The 25731-nt window shown below is 37.7% G+C and overlaps 1 protein-coding gene across 1 annotated transcript in view; it reads left to right on the top strand.

Annotated features, from left to right (window-relative positions):
• Window positions 1-25731, top strand: part of ADGRV1 (adhesion G protein-coupled receptor V1) — a 402490-nt gene that overhangs the window by 326309 nt on the left and 50450 nt on the right. The window contains exon 85 of the mRNA XM_004678139.1: window positions 12351-12472. Within this exon, the coding sequence (XP_004678196.1) occupies window positions 12351-12472 (122 nt within the window). The remainder of the gene's footprint in view (window positions 1-12350; window positions 12473-25731) is intronic.

Below are 25731 nucleotides of genomic sequence, written 5' to 3'. Positions count from 1 at the left end.
TATTTGTTCTTTACCTTCATTGTGACCTCCCTTCCCTCTTCCCTGTGGTTAGACAATCCAAGGATATTTTCAAGCGTTCCCTTGCATTCTTCACCAACTTGGCTCCCTTGCTAAAGAATTTTGCCAATTACCAAGCCAGTCTGTGCCACAAACTTCTTTCTCTCTCTCTCTCTAAGTAGCCTCCACTAAACTATCTCTGCTTCACAGAAATCTTTTGCAATATCTTTAGTTAAAGATTCTCAAATCTTTGGAACATTCCACTACCTTTCACTCTTGTGTTTAATATAGTCCCACTTTCTCTACCAGGTATGAAGATGACATGATGTTATCTCACTCAGCATTCCTTATTTTCATCTACTAGTTTCTCTTTGTCTCCCTTTTTGCCAACTTTCCTCATGTCTCAGGTAAGGAACCTTCCCAATTCTATCCATCTATTTTTACATTTACATTATGGAGTTTGTCCCATTAGATTTTCTTCTGTTGACTTACTTACATCTTAAATATTTCTGTCTCTTCTGGATCTTTTCTTTCAAAAAAATGTATCACTTTTTTGACTTTAAAGAGTTAACTCATCGTTAATAAAAAAAGAGTTAACTCATCACAATGCTGCTTCTTTATCAGTTTTCTTCCTGTCCTCTTGTATTCACCATTCAGATGCATGTAGCCATCACCTGTTTACTGCTAAGCCTTGAAAGAACCTCTCATTCATTATTGAACCCTTGAACATCGTATCTACTGACCTCCTTTCTGATGACACCATCCTTAAACTTTTCTGCGTACCTCAGTCCTTTCTTGCATAAATCATTCTTTCTTAAGCCCTATTTCCCTTGGTTTTCATGTTATTCTCTTCTTTTTGACTTTACTGCTAAGCTCCAGGCCTTGACTCATACTTCTTATGACTCTGGAGTATATGTGCTTTCCAGGGGTTGCATTTGCTGTCTTCATATCACCTGGTTATTTTTAAATCTGTCATCTACTAGCCCAACTTCATTGCTATTCTCTTTTGGAGACTGCTATCTTGAAGTTTCTCATTGTTTTCTGATCTAGGGGTCCTACCACTGCTTCTATCTGTAATATTTTTTGTGTCTGTTTCCATCTCACTTTTGTAGGATCTATTCCTCTACCTTCCCCCAGACTTTTAGTTCTCACTTTGTCATAATTAACTCCTGGCATTCCTCTCCTTGGCATTCTGCCCCACCAATCTATTTACATTTCTGCGAGATCAAGCTCTATTTTGATTGAGCTATACCTCTTCTCAGACATTTTTTTTTTTAAGATTTATTTATTTATGCATACAGAACTGGGATATAGGCCAGAGGTGCAGGGGTGGTGAGAGGCTTCACCAGAGACAGAGTGGAGAGCAGAACAGGCAGATTGATGAAGTACAGTGCTGAGGGGAGCAGCAGGAGAGGTCTGCCGCACCATGTGGATCACCTCCAGGGCAGGCGGGGTTCAAACTCATGAAGTGGCTTTTAGCTTCTTAGTGCTGTGCTTTAACCCACTGTGCCACTCGGAGGTCCCTCTTCTCAGATATTTTAAATCATTATCTTCTATAAAATAATTCCATATGTTTTACCTCAAAAGCCCTTCCTTACCTAGTACTACAAACAATTTTCTCATCAGACACGGTCATGGCTTAACAACACAACCAAAAGGAGTAATTTACACCAGTGGATGCATTTGTGTTTTTTTTTTTTTTTTTTTTTTTTTTGTTTTTGTTTTGCTTCTTTTTATGTTATTGTCACTATCTTTTCCTCGATGTTAAATATTCAGTAATAGCTCATTTTCAGGGCCCAACTGAAGTGCTTTTTCCCCTCACAATAACCTCCTTATATCATTGACAGGAAATAGTTATTGCTTTTCCTTGATATATATTCTAGTACTTACCTTTACTTCTTATTACAAGGGCATATGTGTGTGTGTGCACGCACATATATATATTTGAAAGACAATCAATATGTATTTCATCCTTTCATCAGCCATGTTTCATCTAATGAGTTTTTGACACTTGCTAAGAAAAAGGATTTCTCAAATAAAAAACAATAACCAAAGTTCATATAAATTTCTTCTAAGTGTTCTATGTTTCAACCATTAAATTTTCACTGAATCCACAAAACCTTATTTGGGATCCTAATATTTTTCTCATTTTACAGATGAGGAAATTCTGTCTCAGAAAGTTAAATAACTCACGTGGTCACATGGCTAGTAAATGGACCTCAAGTAATCTAACTCCAGAGTGCCTGCTCATAACCTCTCTATTATCCTGCCATTTTTTATGACTACATTCCATTCAGTTAACCTCAATGCATGTTTAAAAAAAATTTAATGGGCTGTGGCCCGTTTTTAAAGCAGATCTTTTTCTTGTAACTGAATTTGACAGAAAATATAAATAGCCTCCAGGAAAGGAAATGATGTGTTTTATAATGAGGATGCATGAACTTCAAGGAAAAAGTGGGAATTGAGTGAGGAAAGACTAAAGGTGTTGAAAAGCAACAATCAAAAAGACTGTACAGTCATAAAAACAATATAAATGGGTGTGTTTGTAAATTAGCAATCATTTGAAATGAAAAAGTTTGGATCCTTATGCTGTTGAATTTTTCGTTTTCCAAAAAGTCAGGTGGTCCCTGTCTTCCTCATTAACCCTTCTAATGCCAGAGTAATTGCAAATAATCTCTGAAGTTTGAAGTAAGAGTATGTTACTTCAATTTTTGCTTTTTTTCCCCAGGATTGATTTTTCTATGTGGGAGGTTTTGTAGTTTCAAGTAAATACTATAATTCTTGGTTCTATTTCCATAAAGAATGCCATTGGAGTTCTTGCAGAAGTTGAGTCTGTATTGTGTTAAATCTGTGTACTGTTCTAGGTAATGTACCTATTTTTAAGCAATGTTAATTCTTCTGATCCATGAGCCCGAAGTAGCTTTTTATCTTTCTGTTTTCTGTTTTTTCAATAATGTTTCATATTTTTTACATCTTATTTTTCCATCTTCTCCTACTGAATCATTCATGTCTTAGAACTCTATAATACATTCCTCCTTTTAGTATATTCTGTTTCCATAGCTTTCTCTTGTGGTCTAGCTGTCTGCTTGCTCATTCATTGGTCCTACAGACTAATGTCTAGCCCATGAAAACAAGAGTCGAATAAAATCCCACTACTCTTATTCTTTAAAAGAGCATAGTCGAAACAGTTTTGAGCCTAGGGCAAAATAAGCTGTAGCATCTACTTATATTTTCTATTAATGTCAGACACTGTGAACAAGTCTAATGCTTATAATTTGAATTCCACATGAAAGCGAAGGAAAAAATAGGAATTAAATTTTAATAAGTTTAAGGTTCGTGTATGATACTGACAAATGCAGAAAGAAGATTTTTTTTTTAAGATTTATTTTATTTGTACATACAGAACTGGGGTACAGGCCAGAGGCTCAGGGGTGGCGAGAGGCTTCACCAGAGACAGAGTGGGGAGCAGAACAGGCAGATCGATGAAGTACACTGCTGAGAGGAGCAGTGGGCGGGTCAGGAGAGGTCTGCCACGCCATGTGGTCACCTCCGGGGCAGGCAGGAATCGAACTCATGCGGAAGTGGCTTTAGCTTTTCAGTGCAGTGCTTTAACCCGTTGCACCACCAGGGAGGGCCAGAAAGAAGATTTTAATGTTATATATTAGTGTATAAATTCTTTGATCAAGTAGTTTGATCAATAATATACCTATACTGTCAAAGTAGATGTCAGAAATTTTTTTTGGACTGCCTCCTCACTAGATCATACACATCCCATTCAATTTGTGAATTACCTTTCTTTCTTCTTATAATGGTTTTTATTGCTTTTCTCTGTAAGGGCGTGATCTGAGTTTCTTAGTAAGAACAAGCAATATTATTTCACATCTACGTATATAAAAATCCCTGCCACACCTAAGATTACTGTGCCATTGTTTAAATGATAATGGCAAATTTTTATGTAACACCAATATCAGAAAGCTTTAGTTTGCTATTGTTGTGTATTCCCGAAAACAGCACTGTATTGTGAGTTTAATTTTAGCTTTCTCTGTTTAAAGATTACTTATTTAACATCAAAGAGTAAGTAATATCGCAGAACCTTTGGGAAATACAGCATTTGTGTATTTTTTAAGATCAGACATGCCTTCATAATCTGATAGCTATTGGAAAAAGAAACCCAATTAATCGGATTGACAGAGGAATCAAAAGATTTAACTTAAGTGGCCTGTTTAAAATAGTGACATTGAAAGAAAGACAAAATAAAGTAATAATTTTAAACTGTTTTACAGTTTTATAATGTGATGGCTCAAGGACCAAATTTTAGAATGGACATAAGCATTCAGGTCAGTTTCCATTTCCCCAGATTGAGAATTTATCAGAAAACAGTTCTAGGAACTGACATACTCAGCATAGTATAAAAATATTTTCTTGCACAAATAGAATTATCTTCAGTGTTAATCTTTCTGAGACATTGAGTTAGTTTGATTCAGTTTTCAATGTTGAACTTGAGTCTATCAGTCTTAATGACTGCTTTGTAATGACCTAGCAAACTGTCTATAAAATTTAGCATGCTATTTATGCCAAATACACAGTTCCTTAATTTCCAAAATGATGAAACCACCTAGCAAGATACAAAATTTAGACATAGAAGGTTGAAAGATGCTTTGTAGATTTTCACTGTATTGTAAAAGCAAATGTGTTGGAAATTGTTGTTAGGTATCTGAGCATGCCTGGAGATGAGTATTTTAAACTCCGTTAGCAGCTTACTGGTAATACAGTTCAAAAACTAGGTTACACCAGTCTTCGGTTAATTGGCTGACTTCATGTCTGTTTAGAATTCTGATCTTCTAAAACTTTTGTCACTGTTTGTCATTCTGTGAAACATTCGTGAGGTGTGCAGAAACATTATGCACAGTCTGAATCCAAATGATAATCCCCTTTCCATAATTGCAAGATATTTTCTTCACTAGAAAAAATAAAACAGATTTAGTCTTTTCCTTAAGAATCACAGACCCATTTGACCCCCCCCCCCTCAGTAGGATATTATCTGGCAACTTTGAACTGCATGGTTCACATGGAATTCCTCTAATAGCAGTTCATGCTCTTTCCATGTGGGTATGTCTCATCTAACTTGATTATTCTCCTTAGATTCAAAATTATAGCCTGCAAATTGAAAATTATACATAGCTTTTGCAAGTCGCAACCATAATTCTAGGCTTGTACCATTTTTTTTTCAATCCCAATAAATCACACTCAGCATAGACCTGACAGTGGACTGTCCTTCAGCATCCATGAGAGCTCCAAGTTGGCCATTGACAAAATACTGCCTTTTAGGTTCTCAGCAGACTTTGAGGCTCCTGTAACAATGTGTTCACATTCTTCATTTCTCCCCTGAAAAGTATACTCTAGGCCAGTATTAATGTTCTCAATCAGCCTGCAGATCCAGCTCCTCAGGTGTACATATTCCTGTAAGTTGGGTTTGCCTTCTTCACATATCAGTAAGGATCAGGGTAAATGCCTGTCAGAGAGTGGCAGGTGGAAGGCTTCTGCAATGGTTGTGTTTACTGCTCCTACCTTATACATATCCTGTAGGCTACCTAAATTACCCCCTAGAATAGAGGTTTTCAAATTATGGGTCACAGCACTTATTGCCCCCATGTTTAATTTGATGGGATGGGATGGGGTGGGATAGACCAGACCAGACCAAATAGTATGGGATAGAAATGACCAGACCAGGCTAAACCAGACCAGACCAGATCTGACCAGATCAGACTAGGCCAGACCAGAACAGACCAGACCAGACCAAATGGGATGGATACACCTGACCAGACCAGATTAGGCCTGACCAGACCAGGCCAGACCAGACCAGGCCAGACCAAAACAGACCAGGCTAGACCAGACCTGACCAGACCAGGCCAGACCAAACCACACCAGATTGGGCCAGGACAGGCCAGACCAGACCAGACCAGACCAAATGGGTTGGGATAGATGTCACCATAGGTGAGGTCTGCCAGATAGAATGGGATGGAACAGATTAGACCGGACCAGACCATACTGAATGGGATGGGGATAGACACCAGGCCAGACAGACCATACCTAATGGGATGGGATAGAGCTGACCAGACCAACACAGATACATCCATTTTAAATAGTTTGCTCAGAAAATTTTGAGTGACAGTTTGCAGGTGATAGAGCTTAGTGTCTGTGCTCTGAACGCAACCCCCTTCCAAGTGTGATCTTTGAATTATCTTAGGATAAACAGAAGTGTTCTGAGGACTCATAAATCAATTTGGGAAGGTTTCTTTTATATGTTTTATTTTGGCAAACTGAATTGCAAGAGGATTTCATCTGTGTCCATGTGTTATTTCCCTAATTTGACTCAAGGGCAGATGGGGATAAAGATGAGGGGCACAGCTGGTGAGGCTTATTGAGCGCTTGCTTTGTACCAGGATTTGCTGCTTTATGTGTGCTCCCACTCCCAGTTAGTGCAGGTGTTGAGAGAAAATCCTACTACCCCCATAGTGGATAGTGATACTAGTACTCAGTAATACTAGTACTCAAATGGAGGGGAAAGTTTGAGAGGAAAGTTACTACATTTATCTTTAGATGAACAGAATTTGAGATGCTTTGGGGATCTCCTGGCTTAAAGTAGGCACTGAGGAGTCAAAGATGCATATTGGGAGGCTGTTGACTTTCAAGTGCTCATTGAAAGAAGAGATGTGTCTTAAGTAAAAACTACCAAGAACCTGGCACAAAATGTAAAGTAAAAGGATACAAAGACCTAGCAACAGACATTTGCAACTGAATCTGGAGATAAAAACCACAGGACTCAAGAGTGGGTTTGCCATTAACCAAATGGGCTTTCAAGAACTCTTGGATGTGTTCAAGTACTGAATGAAGCAAAACAGGAATTAGTCAGAACCAAGTATAGGACTAGCGGTCAAAGACAAGCTCCCCAAAGGAAGAATAGTGTTTCTTTGAAAAACGTGCAAGTCCAGTCCATAAATTTGTTGTTATCTGTTCCACGCACACTGTCCTGATGCCGACTTGACAGTTCTGTGATATATCTGCTCTGTTGTAATATATGCTTTAGGGTTATTTGCTAAAAACACTGGTGATGACTGTTTTATGGGCTTTGCATTAATTCTTATCTAAAGCAATTCAAGAAGAAAATATTTTCTCACCAAGAAATGGATGAGATCAGTGAAACTTCTGTCTCCAGATATCTGTTAATTTCAGAATAAAGGTCCCTATTTAAGAAGTAAGGCCTCTCAATATTTCAGTTAATTGGCTTTTTTCTAAATTAAATAATGCATCCCTAGTTTTGGAAATGAGCCTATAAAGATATTCAATCCACATTATTTCACAGTTGTGTTCCTTATTTTGCATTGATGAGTTTGCTTTACTAGCACATTCAAATTGTGAGAATCAAAAGGTCAGTGAGGTAAAATTAAAACAAGTACTTTAGAAGATTGTAAACACAGAATAAATTTCAGCCTCATGTAAATGAGGTGTGATTTCCATAATGAAGCCATTATTGTTGTCACTGGTGCATAGCAACAAGGCCAAAGCTGCACTCACAAAGAGATACTGCAGAACAATATTTTCTATAAAATGACAATTACATTCATTGGAATCATATTTCTCACTACAAATAAAGAGATAACTGTGTATTCTCAATGAACCTACTCATTTCTGCACACAAGATTTTCTTTATGGTAGCTGTCCTGTATGACCTGGGTGGGCTTTATTTCTTTCCTTTCCACAGGTAACTCCTTTCACTAACAGCTTTCACACGACTTTGTTGTTCACATTGGTGACTCCTTGCCAATTTAGGGGTTTAAATTAAATACTTTGAAGATTTGATTTTTTTTTCTTCCTGGACTGGAACTTCATCTTGACACACACTTGCCTTCTTTTTGGCATCTTTTTCTTCATTGTAGTAAAAACTATAGAACATAAAGTTTACCATTTTAATCATTTTTCAGTATACAATTCACTGGCATGAAGTATACAATACACTTATCATTTTGTGCACCTACCACCGCTATCCATTCTAGAGCTTTTTCATCCCAAACTGTAGACTCATTAAAGAGTAACTCCTACTTTCCTACCTGCCCCGATTGTACTTGATGTTGCGATAATCTTCCTTATTCAGGTATCTCATAAATGGAATAATAAAATAAGTAATTTTACTTTGCATAATGTGTTCGTTTCATGCCTATGAAACAGATAATCTAACTTGTGTCAGCATTTCACTCCTTTCAAGTACTGTGTCTGTCTGCCATTTTTGGTTTATCCACTCATCTGTTGGTGAACCTTTGGGTTGTTTTCATGTTTTGGTTCTGTGAGTGGTGTTCGGCTACATCGCTTGAATGCTGGTGTACAAGTCTCTGTTCATGTCCCTGCTTTCAGTTATTTTAATTCTATAGAAGTGAAACTATAAGATTATATGGTTATTTTTTGTTCAACTTGTTGAAGTACCACCGAACTGTCTCTACAGTAGCTGTATCATTATACATTCTCACCAGCAATGTGCAAGGATTCCAAATTCTCTCTATTGTTGCTAGAAGTTATAGTTTTTATAGTTTTTTGACAATAGTCATATTAGTGGGCATTAAGTAGTATGTCACTGCAGTTTTTACTTGCATTTTCTTGATGACTAGTGATGGTGAGTGTCCTTTCATATGCTCGTTGGCCACTTTTTGGAGAACTGTCTAGTCAAAGCCTTTGTTCATTTTGAATTAGGTTTTGCTGTTGTTGAGTTGTAGACATTCTTTATATATTGTGGATAGTCTTTAACATAGTTTGACTCTTCTTCTTTAGAACTTAAACTATGTTTTGAGGGCTTCCTGTGAGAACATTGAAATGACTGTTTTCTGTTAACTAATTCTCCTCTGAATTTCCAACATTGCCAATTATAAATGCCCATTTCAGTAAGCAGTGACATATAAAAAACAGAAAAGGTACAAGCTCACCAAATATGAAATGTCTGTTTAGGAAATATGAAACCAAAATTAATTTCATGAAATGGAGTATTAATTTTCATTTTGCCATATGTAATTCATAGTATAGCTATCAAAAAACAACTTCCCTCCTCACTTTTCATCAGCATTGCCCCCCAATATCCCTTCTCTCTATGTTCACTATAACTGTGGGCCCCAAAGAGGGTGAGTGGTGTCCAGGAAATTCACCATAGAGCCTATAAAGTAGAATTCTCAGGGCCTCTAAATTAACCTGGGCTCTTTCTGAGGTCTTATTCCTAGGTATGCTTTTCTGGAATTTTTACTTTTTAAATTAAATCCACATTTTATAAACTCAAGGTCCACAAAATCTGACTGTGTCCTGGCTTTAGTTCTTTCATGTACAATCACATCTTACTGTTTTATTAAGATGTACAATCACATCTTAATTACCTCGCTAAAAAAAAACAGCCTGTCTGTTGTTCTGTATATTGAGTTATTTATGACTGGCTTCATTTCTTGCAGAGTTTCTGATCTGGGAAGCCAGTCTCCCAAACATTAGCCATAAGTGTTCCGGTCAACCCAGGTATTCTCTCATGGCTTCCCTGCTCAGCTTTGTCAGCATTGGCCCTGAGCACTGAGAGGAACATGCGGGTCATATTTTGCAAACTTGGTGCCTAATTGTTTAGGCAAAATATGTGTGTCCTTTTGTACTTTGCACAGAGCCATAAATAGAATTTTGTACTTACGCATGGAAACAAAGAATTTAACTGCCAGACGTGATACCTCACCTTTGAGATATATCATTTGTGTAGCTTAAGCAGTTTCCTAAATATTGAGATATCTTGTCAGAAACAAAAATGAAGCTTCTGTCTTGTGTCATTATCAAATTGTATGATTTCATTAAACAAAAATGAATTTTTATAAAAATTAGACAAATCTCAATACAGCAGCTCCTGTCCTGCTATAGGCATTTAATAACAAAGTAATTATCCATTCTGTATAAACTTTGTCTTACAGAGTATTATTTTCTCCATGCAGTTATTATAATTCAAACAATTTTATCTTTTTCTATTTGAGTAACAGCGAGGTCTCTCCTTTTAAAGCCATTTTGCTTCTCAAAAAAACCCAGTAAATAATCAACACAATGCAATGCATATAAAAAATAACATCAAAATACAGTTTCCTGCTTCCGCTTTCCCTTCCTCTTCCTCTTTTTTTCCCATTCTCTTTCAGTTCTTTTCTTTCCCTTTGCTTCCCAAGCAGTTCCACCCAAAAGCCACTAGTTGATACAATGCAAGGTGTGCATTCACCAAGTGGTATCTGGGCCTGGAGGGTCCGGTGCCATTATTGGGAGAAGGGGCACACACGCAAGGGGTGGGCTGCAGGGTGACTGTACGAGGCCCTCTGAGCATGGGATAGGGTGACAAGCAGTGGAGAGTGGTTACAGTGAAATAAAGCAGTTGATCCAATAGCTTAATATTCTAATGCTAGTGAGAAAGAAATTTCTTAACAACAGAGAAGGGAGTTAGAAATCAGGGAAGGGAAGAAATTTTAGAATTCACCCTGTAGTGCTGAATTGGAATTGGAATTGGAAATGTTGGTGTGAATGATTGTCACTGTATAGAAAATACAGATGTAAATATATGTGTGTGCGTTGATGTGCATATGAGTACATACATATTTTTTCTACTTTACGAGTAGCAATATCCCAATAGCAATGAGTATATCTAGCCCCAGATGATTTCTAATGCCATTTTCCCCCAAAAGAAATCAGAACTGAGATAGGAAAGAACAAGATGATCCTTTTGGACTGAAAACAAATGTCCACAGAATGAGAAATTACAACAAAAAGAACGTAACAGAAGCTATCTTGAAAAAGCCCTCACTAATCTAACAGGACAATTTGACCATCAAAACAAATGTGACTAACAGATAATAGCCTACTTAATAGACAGTCTCTGAGGCGATAATAAAAAATAAATGAAGGAATAGATCAAGCATTTGATAAGGAGAAGGTTACCTAATTTCAACATGCAAAATTCTTATTAAATATTTTATAGTGGAGAGTTTGTGCAGCTAGTATATAGAGATCATTGCTTTGATTTCTGACAAAGTTTATAATCTAAATAATGAGAAGATATCAAATTCAAATTTAAGGACATGCACAAAGAAAACAGCTGGTATCTTCAAAAGCATCAGTTATAAAATCAAGGACACACAAAATAACTATTTGGGGTTCAAAGATATTACATCGATTCTTCTGTTACAAAGAAAGTGATTGGAATAACAAGCAAATGTTGAATGGGATCAGAGGTTGTTAGTAACATACCAAGGTTTATTTCTGATTTGAGGATTATGTTATGTTTATGTAGGAGGGTGTCAGGTGGGCAACTTTCAAAGGTTCAAAGGGAAAAAAACTTTGTGATATTGTTTCTGCAACTCTTCTGTAAGTTGAAGTTTGTTTCAAAATGAAAAAAAAATCCTAAGTTACTAAACTTGTATATTTCTCCAAATTCCCACAGCATATGTGGATTTAGATGTGTAATTGATAATGGCATGTATGTGAACTCCAGGGTCTGTCATGAGAGTGTCATGTGAGCCGCCTGATGTTTTCCAATAACTTGAAAAGATGTTTATCTGCAGATACATAAATCTTATTCACCCTCCAAACTGTTGGCTTGTTATTTAAATATTAAAATCCCCGCTTTAAAAATTTTTGTCTATAATCGTACATTAATGATAAATGGAAAGAGCAATGAAGTCCGTTGGCTCTGAAGGAATCGTTCTGAAAACTCAGGAAACCAATTATAAATGATGGGTAAAATAAGCTTAGTGTTGACAGAGGGGAATCCATCACTTCATCTTTGGTCTTAACCTTAGCTTTAAAGTTTGGGCTTAGCTATAAAGCCTTCTCAGTCAGAAAGATATGAGGACATATTTATCTACACACACATTTTTATTCATTTCTGTTTCAAAGTGTTGAGTCGTACTGTACTATTTTGGGAGCACATTGCTGCCTACCATTCTCTGCTGGAGCATTCTTTTAAAATTTACACACCCACTCTTCTATGAGAATGAAATGTGGTTGCAGCTCTGCAGTTATTCACAGCACTTTCTGAGCATACAGCAGGTGGCAGTCTAGGAGAGAAACAGTTCTCAATATTCCCCATCCCCCTGCTCAGCAGCAAAACAGCAAGAATGTGGACTCAGCAATGTGCCTTCTCGCTGGCACACGAATGGGATTTCCAAGGTTGTTTCTTTCCAAATGGGCACTTGAGCACAGTCAGTATCACAAGAAAGAAACCAAAAATAATCTAGTATATATGTATATCCATGTAGTATTCTGAAACTCAAAAATCTCTCTCTCTCTCTCTTTTTCTGTATTGTTTCTAGAAGTCCCACTGGTTTTATATCTCTTTGCCCTGATTTCTTTGACATGGCTATGGGGAGGCCTGCATATGGCTTACAGACACTTCTGGATGTTGATCCTCTTTGTCATTTTCAACAGCCTGCAGGTAAGTCTGAAAGTTTGGTTACTGATAGCATATTTCTAGAACACCAAGCAGGGAGTTTCAATGTAATAGAACACAAAATTCTACACAGATGTGAATTCATACACCCAATAATATCACAGTGAGATGTAAAATAAAATTCATTTTGACATCTAAGTAACTACAGAAACGTAATTCTCTTTTCAGCAAGATTAAGGTTTATAAACTTTGTGGATGGCAAACATGTAGGCCCTATGCACATATTTAATAGTAGTTATGTCTAGAATTTAGAGCAATTCAGAAGTGAAATAGCCATGTTCAAGCAGTCTCCTCTTAAGTCTGGTTCTTTGTGAAAAGTGTTTTGGTTCACTGAAACATGAGTGATATCCTCCAAGTCTGGCAATGCCTGGCTTAATTGGGTTTTGTGAGTGTACTTGGATAGCATAACTAGAAATTATATCACTAGCAAAAATTGCAGCTGACTTCTTAAGTGCTTTTGTTAAATGGAAAAAAATACACCCTGAAATTAACCAATGGAAGAAACGAACTCATTTTTCTTGTTTTCCTAAGTGGAAAGGACTATCTTGGAGTTAAACAATCTCTTGAATTTACCAAAGATACCACTGAATAGTCCTCATTCTGACCACCCTCTCGCAGGAACATGTGTCAAAAACACATTGACGTTATAATATGCGACTGAAACATGACTCACAGCATATTAGGTTTGCCTTAAAAAAATAAAAAAAGGAAGTTTACTTTCAGAACAAATTCATTAGTATTATTATCATATATTATAGCAGGGTGCCTAATCAAAACATAATTAAATTTGGGGAGAGAAAAGATACAAAAATAATTAAAAGTTTGAAGTCTAGTTGATTTATACAGACTTCTCTCCATAGACATATGGAGAACTGTGTTAAGGGCCAGTTTAACAAAGTGCTACAGAGCGTGAATAAAGGACTCTTCAGTCTTGTCCATCAGTAGTTTCTCTGCAAATATCTTTGCTACTGCGGATACTTAAGACAGTTTTGTTGTGAAATGAAAATGAGAGGGATATTTAAAAGGACCCGAGGGAAAATTAATAACAAGGTATAAAGGTGAATATAAAATATTTGAATAGGAATATAGTGCAAAAAATTACATAATACTCAAATTTATTTGAGAATTGTTTTAGGGTTGGTGGCTAAACCACATAAAGAATTGGTTTTCCCTTTCTGGATTATACCTCAGCTGCCTTCCAAGTCTTCTGTTCTTTTCACAAGTTTATACTTTGGTGATCTGTTTTGGTGACCACACTTACTAAAAGCATGAAATCAGAGAGTATAAAGGCAAAGAAATGAAACCAAACCTCAACCAGTTCCTTCCTCTTTTGCTACAAAATTGCCTTACAGCTGGTTCTTTGCAACAAAACTACCTAGAACTTGGATGCTAGCATTTAAGGTGAGCCCCCAGATCAGAGGCCCTGTCGCCATTACTTTGAATCTCTAGGCCCTGGTGAAGCTGACACCCAGGTATATACAGATAGTCCACAGATGTCTTATTTGGTGGACACACAGTGGTATACAAAAAGTTTTAGATTTTTTAAAATTTGCTGCAAAGTTTTAAAATTGAGAAATTTCACATAAGAACCTGAAATTCTAGCTTTTCCCTAGTGGCATTACTTGCATGTAGAAATTTTCAAGTCCTGGGCATGTACTTTCTCCCTTAGATGAAGCATGTGGCTTCATTACACTTAATATAGTTCATTTTTCCTACCTCTAAGTTTTTAACACCTTTAACGTTCATAAATATATTATGCGTGTATGGCTAGCGATGTGTATTTCAGGCAGAGAAAACAGAGATTTTGCTGTTTAACAATTGCTTGATGGCCCATTAGTTTTCAGCAAAGATGCTTGTGGCAAAATTGCCTAGAACTCTGTTAGCATGAAGCTAATTATGCTCAGCCCCCGCAGGTGAGGTACTCAAGGCAAGGAAGAAAGAAATCTTGCCTGAATTAAGACTTGGGAGGAGGTGGGAAGGTTTCATAGTCAGAAAAGTCAGTAATAAGAGAAGAGACAGAACGAGTAGGATGGCTTCAGTGTCATGTCACCATGCTTGGGATGGGGTTTTAAAGCCTTAGCCTTTTTATATTTTATTTTATTTTTTAAATTTATTTATTCATACAGAACTGGGGTACAGGCCAAAGATGCGGGGTGTGAGAGGACTCACCAGAGACAGAGTGAGGAGCAGAACAGGCAGATCAACGAAGCACACTGCTAAGGGGAGCAGCAGGCGGGTCAGAAGAGGTCTGTCTCACGATGTGGATCTCCTCCAGGGCAGGCGGGAATCGAACTAATGTGGAAGTGGCTTACGCTTCTTAGTGCTGTGCTTTAACCCGCTGTGCCATCAGGGAGGGCCCAAAGCCTTAGCCTTTAAGCAATGAAAGTCACCAAAGCTGGGGCGGTGGCGGGATGGGGGTATTTGTTAGGTCCTGGTTTTATTTTTTTAGTTTTTTTAAAATGTTCTTAGTTTTTCAAATTTTAATAGGATAACATACTTGCACCTTTTTGGAAGACTAATTAAAACACTCAGGGAGGGAACTGGAAAGAAGAGAAGCTTCAGGTGGATAAGCTACTGTCATATTCCAACTTAGAGATGTTCTGGAAATGTGCCTAGGATTCGACAGCACACGGCAGATTTGAAAAGTATAGAAAGAAATAGTAATGAAATCTGGTTGGTCAGTTAGACTTAGGAACGTAAAGTGCAAGCGTGCGCACCAGCTAGATGTGCCTGCCTTGGGTAAGTGTCTGAGCCCTAACACCTTCAGTCAACATGAAGACTAGATCCAGAGGAGGGCTCTAGGGAATCTGTAGTGGAATTGGTGAATTACTGAGACTGGGAGACACTGGTAACACTACCAGTGTTCTAGCAATTATGTGTAAGGCAAGGGCTACAGAGAGATTCTTAATGTTAAAGACAAAAGACAAAGGATGGGGCAGTTTAGAGTGACTGGCAGAAAAGAAATCTTCAAAAGGAAGCAATATCCAGCCTCACCTAGCATATCAAGAGAAGATGAATGGAAAGAGAAGTGAACAATGTGGTCAAGTGTGGTGCATCCTGCAGCGCAAGTCACTCTCACAGGTGGCTGGGCCCCACATCCAGTTCCTACTATGGTGGATCTCAGTAGATTCTGAGAATTTGCCTCTCTAACAAGGCTCTAGGAGATGCGATGTAGCTGGTCTATGGGGTTCTCATTTGAGAACCATGGGAACATGGCCCTGTCTCAACTTGAGCTGAATTATAAACAATTACTTCTACTCTCTTCATCTGTCAAATGGAGATAAATACCATTTAGGATTACAGCGTGATTGAATCAACTGACATCATAAGTGTAAGGCATTTGTACAGCACACACATGCAAAGAACAGTTATTTTGATTATTCAAGAAGGTTAGCAGCGTCTGCAAAGAAAAACAAAGTAATAGGAAGGAAGGTCGGTGCCTTCAAAGAACTTCTTTTCTTGTGAAAAGAACCAGTGAAAGAGAAACTGATGAGAGGAAAGAGTCATTACCACCAGAAGATCACAGACAGGCAAGAACAGAAGAAAGAGTTTGTCTGAGGGGAGGTGTAGAGATGTTTCTTTCTCTGAAGCCTAAGAAAGAAGGAAGATAGTTGGGCAAGAAAAACTTTCCTGGAACTGAAAGTAAAGGAGGTAGTAGATTGCTTGTTATGCTCACTTTACTCTGAAAGGCAGGAAGCAAGGGCAGTTGTTGAGAGAAATGGACTGAACGCATGAGGTCAAAAATAGCAAAGAGTATGCAACAGTTTCTAGACAGAAAGTAAATAACTTAAATTATGGCATATTAGAAGGCTGTCAACAGTGAACTGCTTAAAGAGAAACTGATGAGATTCAGTAGAGCTTGGATACCTGCAATCTGTAATTTGCCAGTCAGCAGTTATGAAGTAAATTTAAACTTTAAGATTAAAATGGTAACCAACGTAAATTATCAAGTCCCCCACCCACCCACACACACACAAAGCGTATTATACTCTTATGGAAGATTATTGCTAAAAGAGGTCTGTTTAGTAGTAAGCTATATCTTAGGAGTGATATAAAGCAGCTTTTTATAGTTAGAAATAGGGAAAATATAAGCTATGTATAAGTAAAAACTGTAAATATTCAAGCTCCTGTTTAATGTGTTGATTCCATCTATATGACATTAGTGAAGCAATGGTCATTTGTATCACTGTTGCCTGGTATCTGATACACTGACACATGCCTATCAGGCATCAAAGCAATCAGTGAATCTTAAGAGAAATGCCTATTATGAAATTAGGAAAATATGATTTCTGTAGAGCTTATCGGGATCATTTAATTTATAACCTGCCTCATGTCTTCAACTTGGATATTTCTGTATGTATCTGCAGGGGGTGGGGAGGTATAGCTATATGTTATTAGGAATTTCTTGATCACTTTAAATGATTCATGATTGAGCTACCAAACTTTTAATATTGGGTTGTCAGAAAAGCCAAGATATATTTTTTCTATTTTTCAAGCAAAACTGTGTCATGGCACAAAAGTAAGATTTTTTTTAAATCATAATTGTAAATATGTCTACTGTTATTGTCATGTTTAATAATCTTCCTTGAACTATAAAAACATATTTATTAAAAAAATATTTCTTAAGAACTGAACTTTTATTCCAGTTCTTTTTAGTTATCCATATAATTTATATTTTCTTGATTATTACAAAGACATTAAACTGTTGGGTCTCAGAAGTGAGCAGAATATATAGAATAAAGGGAAGAAATGCCCTTAAGTTTACCCTTAATTCTAGTTTAATTCTAGGCATTAGAATTAAACAATTCACCCTTATATGTCATAATACCTGTGTTTTTGCTCTTCTCCACAAATGGCTTGATGTAAGGTAAACAAATCTCTAATTCACTTGTGCTTTATTTCACATTAAAAAGGGACTCTATAATTTGAAAAATTAAAAATGTACTTTCATACTTACTTGGTTAGCAATCCCAAAATCCAAAGGTCTTGGGACTTTATCGTACTTTTTACTGAATAATGGGCTTCTGAATTCATAAAACTTGGTGGCCACTGCCAGTGCAAGACTCCCCTAACAGCTTTTCAATCCCAGCAGGAAAAAAAGAGCTTATTCCTCAATAGGGTAGTCCATGAAGGACTTAAATTATCCTCACCTTGGATGCCAGTCCATCCAGAGACCAAGGATATGATGACAGCTACTCTGGGCTATCCCTATTGCAGGTCACTCTAGGTCATCAGCAGACTCTGGGGGAAAGAGTCAAGGTGATCTCACAAAACCCAAGTGGAATGGAATTCTACACACAAGGAAAAAAAATCATCAACAGTGCTAGGGAGGCTAAAGTAACAGATGTCTACTGCATGTATTTTTAAAATTTTTCTTATTTGTTGATATGTTTGGATGAAGCCAAGCCAGCAAGAAATTTCATCAGTGTGATATCGGTTTATTGGGAATATCCTCACCATCCATCATATAACTAAATCTCTATATTGTCCACAAAAAATTCATAAAAGTCTATATTTAATATTCTTAATTCTCTAATCCACTAATCCAATAACCTGTATTTTTAAAATGAGTTGAATTTGTCATTTCTAAGTAGATTTATACTAATGCAGATAATAACTGTCCTAAATTGTTTAATTCAAAGTATATCCAAATTGTGTGACAATGGGAATAATTGTTAAACCTGATACTCAATTGGTAAGCTGTCATAGAAACCCTGTGAATATTTAAAATATGAATACAGTTCCTGTCTAAACCCTCTGCATGTATTCCCAGGATTCCAACCACTTAAGCCAGAAGTGGTTAAGACCCACTTCTAAGACCTCCAACAGCTAAGAGTCTAATACTTGGGACAACAGGGGGTCTCCAGGACACTCCCTACTGGAGGGCTAGATCTGTACTGTTCTGAGGGTCATTATCTATGCCAAACCCAATAAACATTTTGCATAATTGTGTTCTAAAGTATTTTCTGTTTTTAACCAGAACCACCCAAGTTCAGACTTGCATACAGGATTTATTCAGGTTTTCACCTAATTCTCACATCCATAGGGTCATCATTTCACTATTTTCTTACAAGTAGGGAATCCCATTAAGACACAGGGTAGCCAGCAATAACAGACATGAGCTTCTTGAAAATGCTGGAAAATAAGATTCTTATAAAGAAGAATCTTTCCAAAACTGAAATGCACTCTTCTTGGAATGCATAAGCTGCAAGAGGGTAGAACTTTACATAGTATTGGAATATGACACTTCTCTGTATGTGAATTATGAGACCACATTCTTCAGAGTCTTCTTTGACTATCTCTGCAACTGACTTGCACATATTAGTTCATACAAGCATCTGGTCACGAGATGTTCCCTGGAAGTTTTTGAATCATTCCTTATTTCAGAGCAGGGAGTTACAACATGGACTGTGTAGCTAAAAATATATAGACTATATTCAAATTTAAGATTGGCTGTTTAAAATCATTTTTGTTCCTAACCCTGTGTCTCAAACTGCTAAATAGTTTCTGAAATAAGTAACTCAAAGGTGGGAACAGTTTCTCCTTATTTTTAAATAACTGTCCCTTAGTGGCGGCTGAAGTACCTTGAACATGTACAGCATTTTTCTTGCACAGGAAGAGTGTTTATCTACTTTTTTTCCTTCTTTCCCTCCCTCCTTCCTTCCCATTCTTTTGATTTTCTTTCCTCTTTTCCTTCTTTGCTTTTCACTATCTCTTTCTGAATTTAATTTCTTATGTTGAATTTAAGTTTTAAAACTAAGCCCAGCTGATATAAAAAAGATATTTCCCAAATGAAAACAGTCCTTGAGGTATCATAAAACAGGGAACATATTTCTTTGCTAGAAAAAAAAAGGTACAGAGTTCATTGTAAATGGAATAAAGAAGAAAATGAATAATCCTCTAATTTTCTTTGGTGAGAATTTCCATTTTTAGCATGCAGAGGGGTTCAGTACAGGTGTCTGCTCAGATACAGTACACATTTAGTTTTGGCTGCTTCCTTTTGAGAATAAACAGCTCTTGGGATATGCACATTGTTAAATAGTCAGCTACAGAGGACTAATTGTTTCAAGGCACTCCCTTCCCATAGCTTTCCAACAGCCAACAGTAATAAGAAATGTCACTTTGTTTCCATTGGAGACTAAAACATGAACTATTCATGAAGAGTGGAAAAGTAGCCTTCCCAGAAAACCCTGGAATAAACATGTAGAAGCCAGGGGAAGTTGGGACGCTCATTGATTTGTCCCAGAGCCTTGTCGAGTTCAGTGAAAAGAAATCACTCGACTTGTTTTGCAGCATGAGATTCAGAAACTAATGAATGCCTTATGTGCTCTTCAACACATCCCAGAACATTTCTATAACTTTGTAAATAAATAATACACAGAAGCTGAAACAAGGTGGTGTATTTAAATTGCCTTAATTACGCCAGGCCACTCTGTCCAGTGTTCAGTAGCATCTGGTCTGATGAAATATCTTTGTGATTTCGTGCAATAAAGTTCTTACTCCATTTGACAATGACTGACAGCGGCTAACATTGCCTCCTCATTAGCCTGCTGATTGTCCAGGCAGGGCTTTCTGGACAGACTACAGGATTTCTTTTACTTTTGTTTGTACTGGATTCTCTAAGTAAAAGTGTATATGCCTGATCTGACAGGGTCTATCTTCCATGAATTCAGTTTCAGTAATGATGCATGGAATAGATGCCTGGCTCCGTCCTTGATAAACAGATACCTCCTTTTCTCCTGTCCTAATCCTCTTTTCATTTCTTTCTTGGTGGCTTTTCCATTTCGGACTGTTTTTCTGTGCCCTGCATGATCCCATGGTTTGCATGTTAGCCATGGTGTACAGCTTCCCTGACTTTGTGGGTCTGCACTTTACCTGCACTTTACGCTGCTTGTTGAAACAGAAATCACGTAGGACTTAAGACAGCCTGACATTTCTGACCTTCAGTTTTCTGCTTTCCGAATGGAGTGCTGTTTCTTGCTATCAAATGTGTGCTAAAATCATGTAAAATATTACATATAAAAATATGATCTGTATTTCACATAATGTTTCACAATACAGAGATACACAAATGAATAAATGGACAAAAAGAAATGTTTCAGAAGATAAAGACAAATGAGAGACAAAAGAGATTTGTAGTCTCAGTGTCTCGATTCTCTTTTAAGCCATGGATTCTCCCCAAAATTACCTCAGCCACTCATAGATATTTCCTTGTCGCACTGATACAATACCTGTCTGCTGTCACAGTACTTTATTTACAATACAGACCTGTTGTAGTTGCTCATCAGCCTTTAAATGTGTTATAAAATGCCTTTAGGTTTAAGCCAGTAACTTATGTGGTTGAAAAAAGATTGAGATGGTAAGGATTGGTGGGAGTGTAGGACTGAAGAGTGTAAGCTCCTAAACATATAGAAATGAAAAAAGCAAATGTTATGTGGCCCAAACAACAGCTTTTGCAGAGTAAATAGCTGTCAGCCAGTGAGCAACCTCTGGATTAAAATAAGTTCAGCTCTAGAGAGGATTTTATTTTCTTTTGAAAGGTAAATTGATCTGCGAAGATCACCATGGCCCAGCAGAAACTGGGTGTCAGGCTTGGTGACGATTAATCTATTGATGATCTGCCCCTTCTCTTGGCATGAGCTAAAAAATTTGTTCATGGAACTCATTTGTTCAAGTGACTCACTCAAATGCTATTGTGCTTTCTGGAGCCTCTCTTCTTTTGCAGTCCTAAGACTTAGTTTTTCATTCCCAGCTCTATGAAAATGCTGAATTCTCTGCTTGGCCCCTGAGCCAGTGTGTCCTGCTTAGTGTCTTAGCCTTTTAATCTGTTCACGGGCAACCTCAGAAGTGGTGAATGCCTTTACAGTTTTTATCTCTGGAATGTCTAATAGAGTTGAACCTTGCTTTATACCTCCCCAACCTAATCTGACTGCTGCAAGTTGCCAGCTACAACTTTCTCTCCAGCCTTTGGAGACCTCTCTCTGAATGGGAAAATTCTCTAAAGGGGAGAAAAAAATAGCAGTGAATATAAGGCTTCTGCTTGCTCCTCTACAGGCTACTAGTCCCTCAAATACTGAATGGGTGCTTCAGCTGCAGTGGTGTGTGTGTGTGTGTGTGTGTGTGTGCGCGCGCACGTGCTTGAAAGTTTTTTCTTCGACTTGTAGAGTTGTACTCAGTAAGGGTTAATATGCTATAAACTACCGCATCAGAGCCAAGGGCAAAAGTCTCAATAAACTGAGATCAATGAATTCCTATTAAAATTTTAACACAAACTGAATTCATGTCCATAAACTAAGATGTGTAGAGCTAATGCAATCCATCACATATTAGTGGGTACCTTACAAGAGACAGGTGCAGAGCTGATGCACCCAGGAACCCCCATGAGGTTGTTTACCTTTATGCATGCAACTTCACCTTCCACTGGTGGTAAAACTTAGAATTCATTAGGGCCCTCCCTGGTGGCAGAATGGGTTAGTATGCAGCACTGCAAGCTAGTCACAGCTGCTTCAGTGTGAGTCCGATACCCTGCCCCAGAGGTGACCCACATGGCGCAGCAGACCTCTCCTGTCTCACCCACTGCTCCCCTCATTCAGTCTGCCTGTTCTGCTCTCCACTCTGTCTGTGGGGAGTCCTCTCACTGCCCCTGCACTTCTGGCCTGTACCCCAGTTCTGTATGCATAAATAAATCTTTAAAATAAAAATTTAGAATTCATCAATTGGAAATTTAAAATTCAGAAATGATATTCTGGTTATAGAATCACTCATACCTACTTCTTAAAATTGAAATAAACCAATAGGAAAAACAATTGCACAGAAGAGCAAGTGAAAGCACATGTTCCAAAGGTTACTGCTCCCCTAGGAAACAGACCTGCCTTCTTGGAATATGAACTTTTTACAATGTCAACTAAAACCCTACTGCAAAAGTATTTTAATAGCATGAATTCAACTTTAAGAAATCTTCTTAGATATAGGTTCAATTAGTTGTTCAAATAAATAAATCAATTTCAAAAGAAACCAATTTTATGTCACTATTTTCTTCTACAAATATTTTAAGTGATGTTCTCTATAGTTTGAGAAATACAATGCAGAAATGAGTTGCAAGTTCTTTGCAATACAAAATGTGACCTCCTCCCACTCTTTAGCTTTGCAATCTTAGCAAGTTAATTTAGTTTCTCTGAAATGGGCATGCAATTATTTACTTTTATAAGGTATCTGTGAAAATAAACTGAAAAATATATATATATTTTTTTAATGTTAAGGTACATGTTAACTGCCTTACTCTTGTCCCTAATATATGTCAGATTGGCATATGTATTTAAGATAATTTTCAAATAAATGAATACAGGGAGCTTCAGCTCTTCATTAGCATCTCACTGAAATTAGTTGGCTTTGTTACTCTAATTGCTGATTACTCAGTCTGTACAGAACCCTGATGATGTCAACAGGCCACATTCACTCAGCTGCTGACTCAATTTTACTTGTCTACAAGAGGCTAATATACAGATACTATGCAGGTGTCATTAGGGGAGGATGGTGTTTCCTGCCCCCACTTACATGCAGCCCATTGACACAGCCAATGCAGCCCATTGAACTAGCCACTGGGGAATGACAGTGGAGGAGCCAGCCAGATAAAGCAATATAGTGCAGAAGACAGGTGGGTAAAAGGAGTCCTTGCTTCTATGGCCTAACTTGCACCCTAGGGGAACAAGACAGATGACATGTGGAGAAGAGACTTGGGGAGTTGGACAGTGGCAGCCATTAGCCTGATGCATACTCTGATTTTGCTTTATAGACTTGCCTGACCCTTCTCTCTCCCTTTCCGTGGTTCCCCACTAGAAAGTGCCTAAGAGTCCTGGCAAGTTTGTGGGCCTCAGTGACCCTGCTTTGCACCCAAGGTTTTTTGGCTGGGGATTCACCCATACAGGGATGGATAATTTGGGGTGTTTTATTAGAAAACTATCCTTATTTCTCTGTATATACACTAAATCTGGTAAAGTCCTTTCTCTCTAAAAGTCTGTTTTGTCTTTAAGTGGAAAAACCCTATCTTAGAGTGTACAGATTTGGGCATCCTCCGTTTGCATTATAAGAATATGATTTAGACAAAAAGCCTATTAGTTATATTTTGTCCTGGCTCCTTAACTAAAGTTTTGGAACATTTGGGACAATACTTTATTCTGTCAGTCTTGAAAACTCATAGAAAGTGGTGATCTAGCAAATTATATATTTTTTACTTGATTGTTTGATCCACTTTCTTGCACCCAAAATCTTATATTTATTAATTCAAGAACATTTATCTGGAATGTGTTCATGCATATATGTTAGGCCACACATTCCTATGCCTCTAAGCTCAATATATAGTATAATAAAAAGTTCAATGACTGATATTTAAGCATTTGCTACATCTCATTGTTCTTATCTAATTCTTACAGCAACTTTGTGAGGCATAAACCATTATTCTTGTCATTTAGATAGGATTTAGACAAGTTATGTGACTTAAAACGAATCAGACCCAGTAACCCATCTGCTGGGGATTCTGTAAACCATGACCAGTCCTACTGTTAGGCTGTGCAGTAATAGAAAACCAGAGAACCTCATACTTATGAGGTAGCCATTCCACAGTACTTTAGCAGAAGGCTCTGCCTATGATGGCCATCCAACAAAATGTTTGTTAAATTGAAATGATATGTTAAATTCAAATAAATACATAAAAGTGCGAGATTAATTAAAGTGCATAAATATGCATAATTTAAAATGAACTATCATTTGATTATCTTTCACTCAAAAATTAAATGCCTTTCAGCAATTTTTTTTGTTTTAAGACTGATACCTAATATAAAGTCGTATTATCTCGAAAAACGATCTCTTTGCTTTAGCTGAAGATCTGTATTGAAGTTGCTGGAGGGTAGCAGTACCATGCAATTCAGTTTACACAGAAGATTTCATAGTGACTCTGCTCTACCCAGGTTCTCTGACATCCTTCCTTTCCCCAATTCATAGATTATCCAGTCTTAACACAAGTGATCTCCAGTCAACATAAAGTCAACTTAGCAAGTCAGGTTCTTGTTTGCTCAGGAAATTTGCAAACACTGAGAAAGCTGAAACAGAAATGAAAAAAACATGACTCCTGCCCACAATCAGGAAAGACTCTAAGAAGAGTGTGTCATCGTTGGTGTCTGTGGCTGACTTACATTCCCCTGGCTGTCTCTTCTCTCTCTCTGTCCCTTCTGCTCATGAAGCTTGTGCTCTTTAACTGCTGCTGCACAGAACTGCTCCCACCTAAGCCACTGGCCTAATCCATCTTTTCAATATTGTATAAACCTTATTAGACAGGAAAAAAAAAAAAACCCTACTTAGGAGACACAATTAGAGTCTAAGACAGGGCTTTTAAAAAAATCCAGCATGGATTGCGGGGTGCTGGCTGTAAGCACAAAGGTCACATCTGTTCCGAGATGCTCAAAACCCACAAGCATAGCACCTCAGATTTCCCATTCCTCTGCTAACACACTTCCACTGAATTCAGCCGTTTTCTGACATCCCTAATCTACATGACTTTTCAATGAATATCAATGGGATTTAAATATAAAAACAAATGCACGGCAGAGCTTACAGTTTTCTAGGAAAACACTAAAAGACATAGTAACTTGCACACTAACTGGAGCTAGGAATGCTATTTGAAATGACAGAATTGCAAAGAAATAGAGCAGCAACTGTGGAATCCCTGGAGTGTTCCATCCAGGGACCAATTGTCCCACCTCTCTTTTGACCCCCTAATTTTTTTAAAGATTTATTTATGCATACAGAACCAGGGTGCAGGCCAGAAGTGCAGGAGCGGTGAGAGGATTCATCAGAGACAGAGTGGGAAGCAGGACAGGCAGATCAACAAAGTACACTCCTGAGGGGAGCAGTCGGCAATCAGGAGAGGTCTGCTGTGCCACATGGGTCACCACCAGGGTGGGGATCAAATACACACTGAAGTGGCTGCAGCCAGCTTGCAGTACTGTGTCCTTACTCATTCTACCACCAGGGAGAACCCCAACCCCCCTAAATTTTAAAGTGAGGAAGTTGGTGTTTCAGAAGCCATTGCTGCCATTGGCTTCTATTTGTCTCCTGCAGGCTTGTGCGTCCTGTCTCTTATTGGCTGATGTTCTTGCAACATTTGTACTGGAGAAGTGTTGTTTGATCATTGAGTGTCCCCGTCCAGCTCTAACAAAGTTGGAAAATCTCAAGTGAAGCAATGCAAAAAA

This window comes from Condylura cristata, unplaced genomic scaffold (assembly GCF_000260355.1).
Source record: "Condylura cristata isolate star-nosed mole 26May11 unplaced genomic scaffold, ConCri1.0 scaffold00007, whole genome shotgun sequence".
Classification (NCBI taxonomy): Eukaryota; Metazoa; Chordata; class Mammalia; order Eulipotyphla; family Talpidae; genus Condylura; species Condylura cristata.
Note: the sequence above shows the minus strand (reverse complement) of the source record. Positions and strands in the feature narration are given on the sequence as shown.